General features: G+C 39.9%; 1 protein-coding gene across 1 annotated transcript; it reads right to left on the bottom strand.

Annotated features, from left to right (window-relative positions):
• Nucleotides 1–285: 285 nt before the first annotated feature.
• On the bottom strand, nucleotides 286–7,287 carry slc26a2.2.S (solute carrier family 26 (sulfate transporter), member 2, gene 2 S homeolog). Its single transcript, XM_018256126.2, has 3 exons — nucleotides 7,196–7,287; nucleotides 4,037–4,642; nucleotides 286–1,963 (listed from the first exon to the last, which is right to left on the bottom strand). The coding sequence occupies exons 1-3, from the start codon at nucleotides 7,217–7,219 to the stop codon at nucleotides 356–358; spliced, it is 2,238 nt and encodes a 745-aa protein (XP_018111615.1). The 5' UTR covers nucleotides 7,220–7,287; the 3' UTR covers nucleotides 286–355.
• Nucleotides 7,288–9,515: the final 2,228 nt, after the last annotated feature.

Consider the following 9,515-nt stretch of genomic DNA (forward strand, 5'->3'; position numbering starts at 1 on the left):
ATTGTTAAAAAGTATCTTATTTGCACCTGTTAGCTTTTCTGGACTCACTGCTAAAAGCCAATTGAGTTAGAAACTTTGTTTCTTTTTCTGGCTGTTCAGTGCAGAGAAAATAGGGACTTTCCAGTACAAATGAGGGACTGCGGGTTGAGCTGTCAAAAGAGGAACTGTCCTTCTGAAAAAGGGACAGTTGGGAGATATGGTACTGTATAAGTGCAATAAGAAAGAAAATGCCAACATGAAAAACAAGATGGTAGTCTGAAGAATAACAGAAGCAAATAACAGACTCTGTAAAACAGCAGACCTACAGTAAATGTTGCATGAGTTGACTTATTTCACCTTAAACCATATATCTGGTTTAGTCTTTAAGATCATCACTAATAGCTTGATTAGGGTCAAAAGAGAAAGCAGCATCATTCATCTGAAGTTCCCTCTGCTTCTCTCTGTATTCCCTTTCTGCAAAGTTGACGGCATCATGCACACTATGAAAGATATGCAAATCAACGCCGCTACTTGCGTTGCTCATGTAACCTCCATTATTGAGCATGTTGCGCACTGAGGGATTGCAGTTTGCCAAAAACACTCGAACTCCAATCTCTTCATAATCGTTTCGGATCTCTTTCAGCACACTAAGGCCCACTGTGTCTATGAATTGCATGGCACCACAATCAATGATAAGGGAATGGATGTCAAGCTGAGGGGCAGAGTCTGAGGCAGAGGTATGCATCTTAATCTTAGCCAATGTTTTAATTATATTGAACCTAGCAATGAACCTATTTTTTGTTTCTCCAGCTGCAGCTTCCTCCTCTTTTTTGGCCTTCTTCTGTAATGCAGACACTAAAGAGGGATTGATCCCAGTTTTGCTATACAGGGTTGTCTTAAAATAATCTTTGTTGGCATAGTAGAGGGAAGCATCAAATCGATATATTTTAACGTTGGGTATATTGCTGAGCTCTTTATAAGCGAACTGGTCTTCATATATTTCTGTGCCAGTTACTTTAGCTAGAAGGGTAGCCCTTGGCCTCTGAGTGCGAAAGATAACACAGAGGATTGAAAAGCAGACAGCCACCAGCAGACCAATCTCTGTTGTGATCAGGGAAGATGCCAGCATGCTGACCCACCAAACAACTGTGTCAATTTTGCTTACTCGCCACATTTTTGGAGTATCTGCAAATTTTCTGAGTGCCCCTTTGAGACTGGTTATTGTAATTACCCCTAAAACACAGTTTTGCAGAGAATAGAAAAGAGGCGCAATGGCAAGCAGTACCAGCAATAGAACACAAGAGCTGATGATACCATTCAGTTGAGTATTTGCCCCAGTGCTCTCTCTCAACAGGCTCTTGGCCAAAGCAGCACAGCTCACAAATCCAGAAAAGAAAGATGTCATAAAATTGCAGGTACCAATGGCTATCATCTCCTGATTGCTGCTGACTGTGTATCCATGTTTTTTGGCGAATATTTCTGCAAGGGAGACGGTCATTGCAAAACCGATTATTGCAATTGGGACAGCATCAGCAGCAATGTTAGGGATAAGGCTCCAATCTGGAGCTTTGGGCATTTTGAAGCCTGTTGGGATGGCACCACAAATGGATGATTTATAGGTTTTATTAAAGTTAAAGTAATGGGAAACCAAAGTGGCCACTATAATCACTATGAGTTCTACTGGAAAAGGAATCTTCATCTTACTTTTGAACCTATCATTTATTTCTTTCACTGGCACAATCATAGCTATTGCGACAATACTGGTTACTAGATCACAGATATTAGTGCTTTGTATGTTTTGAAAGACGTCAATCCATGTCAGAATCAAGGACCCAGGACCATCACGACGAGGCAATTTTAAACCAAACAGATACTTCAGCTGTGAGGTGAGAATAGTGAGTGAAGACCCAGTAACAAATCCGCTCAACAGGGGCTCAGACAAGTACATGGAAATGAAGCCTAACTGGAAAACTCCCAGAAGGATCTGCAAAAATACAAAATTGAAACATTACTACTTATTACTACTACTTTTAGATGTATGCAATTATATTCTACAAGAAGCCTAACAAGTTTCAGGCACGAAACGTGTTTGGCTTCTTGTATGTTCTAATAAAGTCTTTTGGTTTTATTAAAAGCTACTGATTTACTAGCAAATGGACCTCACCCCACTTTGAATCCTACATTCTAAGGTACTCTACTTTTTTAACAATGTTGGAAATATTTTGGTCTGAAGCTTATCTGCTACCTGCTATTGGTATTGGTTTGAATGAAAAGGAGATAGCACCTCAGCAGGAGCAATTAAAAAAGATTATCATCTGAGACCAGATGGCCTAGAGCATTCATCACAGAACACGGACTAAAAAGAAACAAGGACTTTAACCTCTGATTAGTCAGAACCGAAGCCTTTGGAGACCCCCTTACAGGGGTATAAGGGCTGGGACACACTGGGCGATTTGGGGAGATTTAGTCGCCTGGCGACTAATCGCTGCGACTTTCCGTGACCAATCTTCCCCAAATGCCTTCCCTCGCTCTGCGCCTGGCTAAAATGAAAAATCGCCTGCGCTAATCATACGTGGCGATTCGTTTTCCGAAGTCGCCTGAAGTTTCCTCATGCGACTTTTCATTTTATCCAGGCGCAGAGTGAGGGGAGGCATTCGGGAAGAAAAGTCACGGTGATAAGTCGCCAGGCGACTAAATCTCCCCAAATCACCCAGTGTGTCCCAGCCCTAAAAGGATCAACACTGGAGGATTGTTTTTAGAATGCTTATGAACAACTTGTTTCGTACGTGAGTGTCATTCCCCACGCGAATAAACATTATCTGGTTTCTTTATCTCATAAGTCTAGGTGGCATTATTTTGTGGAGGAGTTTTCCTCAGTAAATAAAGAGACTGGTTGCCTGACACTTCTTAATCCTAATATAATTCAGGCCATATATAATAATATAATAAAATAATATAATTTAGGCCATATATATACTGAATGGGTCACTGGAAGATTTTGCACTCTGTTGAAAAAGATTCAGATTTTTCCATTCAGTCAACAATATACTTGGTAATAATTATGTTATCAGGAGAGACTATGCACTGTAGAACCTAGTATTCCAGAATGCTTTCTGGAAAAGGAATCTTTTTTGTAATTTGGATCTCCGTGAAACAGTAAATAAACCCCAAATAATTGTTTTGCATGGATTTATGCAGATTAGTTACCATTAAGTACAATGTATGGTTATATTATTACAGAGAAAAAGGAAATGATTTGCTTATAATGGAATCTATGTGAGATGGAACTTTCTGGATAACAGGTTTCCAGATAATGGTTCCCATACATGCATATAAAAAAACATCAAATCTGACAGCGATGTCATTTTGAATTAAGATAGTCACTTTACTTCTCACTTTTTACCAGTTCATATTTGTAATCCCTTTAGCAAAAAGTGTTACAGACTCAGCGCAGATCAAAAAGATGAATGCATTTGTAGTACAATGTCACAACGCAATACTCATTTCTCCATGCTATCAAGCAACATCGTATTGATTAGGAATTGGAGAAACTGTTCCAGCATCCATCTTGTACACTTTTGCTTAAAAAAATGTATGTGTTTTTATAAGACTTTCTTTTAGAATTTAACATCAATGAATGCCTGTGTATGACAGTGAATTAATATTTAACAATTCTAGATTGTTAAAGTTTTAAAAGAGTAACAGTGGAGTGGCCAAGGACAACTTATGCTCATTTTCATTTTTAAAATCTTATATTTACTAATGTATATACTTTTGCTCCATCATGCGTATATACAGTATTTACAGTATTTATAGAGCTTTTAAGAAAAATGCATCTACAGGCATTCACTTTCCTTTCTGACAATGGACCTATATATAATTACTAACATACGTTTTATACACAGTCAGCAAGATTTGTCCAGTACCATTTCCTTATTTAAACCACCATTGCTATATATTTCCCATATGACCTGTTGAAATTGAATATAATTTGAGACTATTGTATTTGTTGTTAATCCTGTATTAAATAAATGTATGTATCGGGGTCGCACTGTACCTGGTAAACTCCAACAATGAAGGTAAGTGATGTAGCCACAGTGATTGCATAGCAGCTTCTGTCACACACAGTCGCGTTAGTCGCGTTAGTTAGAGTTGAATTTATTGCTGTTGTGGTTGTTCCAACAGTATCATACCCAGCAGCCTTTAACTGTTTGCTGACCGACTCCCCTATCATGAGACAGAGAACTCCGAATGTGCCAACACAATTATGACGAGAAGTTGCCATGAAGAAGTAGATGATGCAACAGAAGAAGTTTGTGTAAAGGCCATAGATTGGGTCTTGGTTTGCTAAGAGTGAGTAAGCTATTGACTGAGGAATGGTAACAATACCGACTATGAGCCCTGAGGTAATGTCTCCAGGCAGGTACTTCTTAATTTTGTAGCGTGGAAACCATTGAAGCACAGGAAAGAGTCTGAAAAGAATGTTGACTAGAAGTTTTGGACCACGAGTACAGTATTCTCTGGTCTTCCCCATGATTATTTCTTTGGCGCTTTGTTCCAGATGGGCATGCTCCTCCAACTTTACGTGCATATAGTTAAATGTAAGAAAAGAGGACTGCTCATTTTCCTCAGGCAGCTCATTTTTGTTTGTATCTTCCGAGTCCTGAAATATTCAATCACACCATCAAATAAAATTAGTTTTAACAGAATAATATGATGCGATCTACACTATGCCTAAAATATGACACTGTTTTCAAATGCATGATAGTTTCCTGGGTGAACAAGTGTATGTGTGAATAAATACATACAAATGTTATATCCTTCTGTAATTATTTTTTTGAAAAATGAAAGGCAAGGTGGAAGGGAATAGGTAATTGGAGTTTTTTCTAAATAGTCTCTTACAAAGCAGTAAAAAACAATGTCTAGAAACAAATGGAAGATGTTAATGTAAGGGGAGCCCTTGGGTACATATGTATCAACAATTTTGACCGTGATCAAATTATTTAATCTTCCTGATCCTTAGAAGTTCTGTTGGGTTAAAGGCCCCTATACACTGGCCGATAAAAGCTGCTGACAGACCGAGTCGGCAGCTCATTGACCCGTGTGTTGGGCTTCCCCAATTAATATCTGGCTGAAAGTCAGCCGATGTCAATCGGGCAGGGTAAAAAATCCTGTTGGAGCACGGCCGCATCTGTATGTTGATGCGGTTCCGCGATCCACCCGCCCTTATTGCCTCCATTCTGATCCGATTGTTGGGCCCTAGGGCTTACGGTCGGATCAGCCCAATATCGCCCACCTCAATGTGGGAAGATTGGGGATAGATCCGCTCATATGGCGACATCACCGAACAAGCGGATCTTCCTGTTTATGGTCACTTTTAGACTAACTGGCCTGAATAAATCTCTATATCAATGATTATAAAATAGCTAAAACAATTAGCACAACTTTTAGCATGCCCCCCATTCCCACTATGAGCTCATGTTTTATTCTAGCATATGTGATAGCCTTGGGGGAAGGATCACAAGGTGAACAATATATAGTGAATATAATGTACACCCCATTTTTAAATATAAGGATAGTATAAGTCACTAAAGATTTCTGTGAAGGCCAAGTGCATTTATACAGGTCATAGAACTGTGAGGTGACTTCTAAAATCCTCATATTTTATAACAGGGAGTACATTTTTATTATAATACACAAGTTTCCGGGATTCATTTGCAAATAAGCATAGTGAAAGCTCAATAAACTTTGCTATGGAGGTGGGGTCTACAACAACATGGTCGTTATAGCCTATATAAGTTATTTTCTAGTCTTTTTAGTAATAAAAATGGAAGGCAGAAGATGATTTACATGAGAGCACTGCACTGGTGAAGTTTAGCAGTAATTTCTTTCTGTTTTCAACTAATTGCATAATTCATAGGTGTGCAATTGCTGGTTGTTAACATGACTGGGGGTCTTCTCGTTCAGTTAATGCTGTACAATCTATCGTACACATAGCACAGACTCTAGTAGGTGTTTTAAAAGAGGAGTAAACTTTCACTGCATTACTGTACTCTGGGAGGAAGGAGATAGCCAAGCTTCCGTAGATATTGGAATGCGTTGGCGACTGGCAATACAAACTGCCTGATTTTTGTTGAGCAGCCAGGCATATGACAACTGATTTTGGAATAGAAAAAAATTGAAAATAACTTTTAAATTGGAGTTCATTGTCTGTTTACTTTGAATGAAAGTACTGATAACTGACATGTTTTTGTAAACAAACCCTGATAGCTCTGCCTGAGAACAAAGGGATTTTAAATGCTTAGTGACCTTGAATGGAACCTAAATGTCAGTCTCTTAGCCCTTGACTTTTTAGCATCTTCTCTTTCCTTCTGCCACCACTAGTTCATGAGTTTCAATTAACCCACCTGTCAAATAACTGTGCAGACCTTTCCTAAACTAATAATAGCACGCCAGTTATGGAATACTTTTAGCAATAACTGCTGTACCACCAAAAAACAAACAGATAGGGTACATACCCAATCTGTTTCAGTGATTCAGTACATACCACTATCAGGTGTATGCTCCATTTTATGTTACAGCCCACCAGTATAACCTATGTATGGGTTCTGCAAGTTGACCATGTAGGGTTAAGATCAAAGCTAACAACTCAGGGGAGTAGAAAATAACACTAATACTTCTCCCTCTTCACAATTGGAGCAAGTCAAGGGGAAATTAAGTACACAATGCATCAAAATAGAACGGTAAAGTAGGTTTTGGTAGTAACATGGGCATAATTTAACAAAATGTTGTAAATAATACAATTCAAAAAATGTATAAACTCTAATTGGTGGTTCTTGGTTAATTTACTGGACCAAATGTTGTCATATTATGATTAATCCCCTTTAAATCTGTGCTGCAAAATGTTTATCAGAACCAAGGTGAGATACTGTGTATCACTCCTCTCCAACTCCCCTTTCTTCTTTAAATGTTTGTCTTACAACATTCCATGTAACAATTTTGTGCAGGATATATCATTTATCTTTGGCCCAATCATTAAACTACATAATGTTACTGATCATATAACATTCTATGAACTAAAAAAAAGTAACAGGATCCTAGCATACTTTTTAAATGCAAATTACATTTTAAAAAGGATGCTTGTTACATTCTAGATTCCCATTATATATTAAAAAAAACTTAATTTAGTAACTAGCAAAATAGTAAACCAGCAAACCTGGCTCGTGATAGGTGAGTCCATCCTCTGGTCCAGTACTGTACCTCAGTCTAAGCCATTCTTGTTTTATAGTTTTCCAAAGAAAAAAGGAATATCTCAGGGCACCAATCAGATTTTACCTTTTGGGAAACATAAACAATCAAGCTTAAATGTCCCTTTTTCAAAGTGATTTGCAGAAGAATTGTTTTGACAACAATGTATATGATGAAAATCAGAGATTCCACCTTACGTGTGTACTAAACAAAGCAGTTACTATTGGTAAAACTCATGCCACCCTCTATAGACGGCAGAATTCCCCTTTAAAACTCAACCAGTTGGTGTACCTGCTGTTAGCATTTGACAGTTCTGCATTTGTTGACTCTGAACTATCATATATGCTGATGTTTAGGATACCTGCTAATTAAATTGTACATTTTAGTAGCAGCTTTGCCCTTCATGGTCCATAAGATTACGTTCACTTATACTTTTAGAGACAAACGCTTTTCAATTTGTGTAGTCAAAACAGAATGCTAGCTATTTTACAATGTTTTGGGACTAATATTTACCAACACTCTATTTCATCAAGCGCTTTTGTAGAAAAGAAGAACCCATTGACCTGAAGATTCATCTATGAACTCGATAGAATGACAGATTGCATACCTGCTTCGCAGAATGTTTTGCCATAACTGAATCTTCAGTTTCCACTACATCAGATCTTTTATTTCATTTATAAACAATTATCAGGAAAAGGTGAAGTCAGTTCTTTTCAATAAGGGATAATAAATAAACTCAATGTAATGAAGACTCACCCTGGTGGTCCAGTGGGCCGGCGGGGACGCCTGCTGCGCCTGCGGCTGGGACGACCGCCGCGTGGTGCTTCCTCCTCAGCTGTCCGCAAATGAATTTACTAAGGGCGCGGGCATACTTCCACCTTTTCTCTGCGCATTGACGCTGGCATGTTTGCGCCAGCGCGCAATGGCGCAAAATTCAAAGGGTATTTAAAGGGACTTCAGTACTGTGTTTATTGCCCTTATTTGGTTTGTCCTAGTGAGTTCCTGGGTGCTAATCTGTATTCCTGTTATCTCATTCCTGTTTGACCCCTGCCTGATTGACTATTCTGACTTCTGTAATCCGACCTGTGCCTGCTTGAATCTTCTGATTGATCTCCTGGTTTTGACCTTTGCCTGTCTGACTCCGCTTGAATTCTGGCTGCACTGACCTGGCCTGTTTGAATACGCCTTTGTCCATTGTGACCTTCTGCCCAAAAGACTTTGCTAACGATCGTGCCCCTCTGCTCACCCAGAACCCTCGCTTAGCTACTCTCTTATTAAGACCTGGCGCCATCCGATTAGCCGAGGGCTCCTCCTGAGGTGAAAGGCGGCTGTTAAAGGTGGAAGCAAGAGCCGAGACCAGAGAGCCTAGCTTTGGTTTTGGATTTTGGGTGCCGATTCGTTACACTCAGATGAACGTGATTTTTTTTCCAGTCACCAAAAGGTTCTGGAAGGCTTTTTAGCAAGTAAGGAGATATAAAGCTACTGAAAGTACAAAGTTGGTCAAGGGACTGGTCTGATTGTCATCTTTGTGTTAGGAAGAATCTTTCCCTTCTGAAGCAAATTGGAGAAGGGTTTTTTTGCCTTCCTCTGGATCAACTAGCAGATAGGCAGGTTATATAAAGGTGTCCATTTGCTGTTACTACTTTAGTACAGATTTCCTGGTGTGATTGAAAGGGGGACAGCTTGGCAGTTTTGCTAAGTGAAAAATTTACAGAACTGTACTTTACTAGTCTGGTTAGTGGATGTAATAGCATTCCTTATTGGAACTTGGGAGGTAGTGACTATTTCTTGTTCATATTTAATAATAGGAGAGTACATAGCCTTTCTCTTTTGGTCTTCACTGCAGAAAAGGGAAGATGCTGCTGGGAAGCCTGGGACACAAGAACCAGTACTAGTGCTGGGCCAAGCCGGCTGGGAACCCAAGGCAACCTGGCCAACTACGTCACCCCCTCTCAGTTGTGTGCGTGAACAAGCGTGTGCCCTTCCACTTTTGCACCCTAGGCATGTGTTTCTTCTGCCTACCACAAGTAATGATGCTGCCCATATACAGGGTTGGACTGGGCCAGCGGGACACCGGGAAAAACCTGGTGGGCCCTGGCTGGGCCAGACCCTCTACTCTGATCTGCTGACCCCCACTCCGCAGATGCACGTTGCACAATGAAGTTAGTTTGTGCATGCGCGCTGGGTGACGAAGTTCTCCCATACGCGCCGCACGATGAAGTTCGCGCATGCACCCCTGGACTACGGAACGCGGTGGGCCCCCAATCCGACCCTGCCTGTATATTAGA

Source organism: Xenopus laevis, chromosome 3S (genome assembly GCF_017654675.1).
Source record: "Xenopus laevis strain J_2021 chromosome 3S, Xenopus_laevis_v10.1, whole genome shotgun sequence".
NCBI lineage: Eukaryota > Metazoa > Chordata > Amphibia > Anura > Pipidae > Xenopus > Xenopus laevis.

Bases quoted from the DNA above. Each gene is read 5' to 3' on its own strand.
- slc26a2.2.S (XM_018256126.2), bottom strand. From the start codon at position 7,219: ATGGACTCACCTATCACGAGCCAG. The intron at 4,643-7,195 runs GTTTGCTGGTTT...TGAATATTTCAG, and splicing joins ACTCACCTATCACGAGCCAG to GACTCGGAAGATACAAACAA. The intron at 1,964-4,036 runs GTACAGTGCGAC...GTATTTTTGCAG, and splicing joins TCATTGTTGGAGTTTACCAG to ATCCTTCTGGGAGTTTTCCA.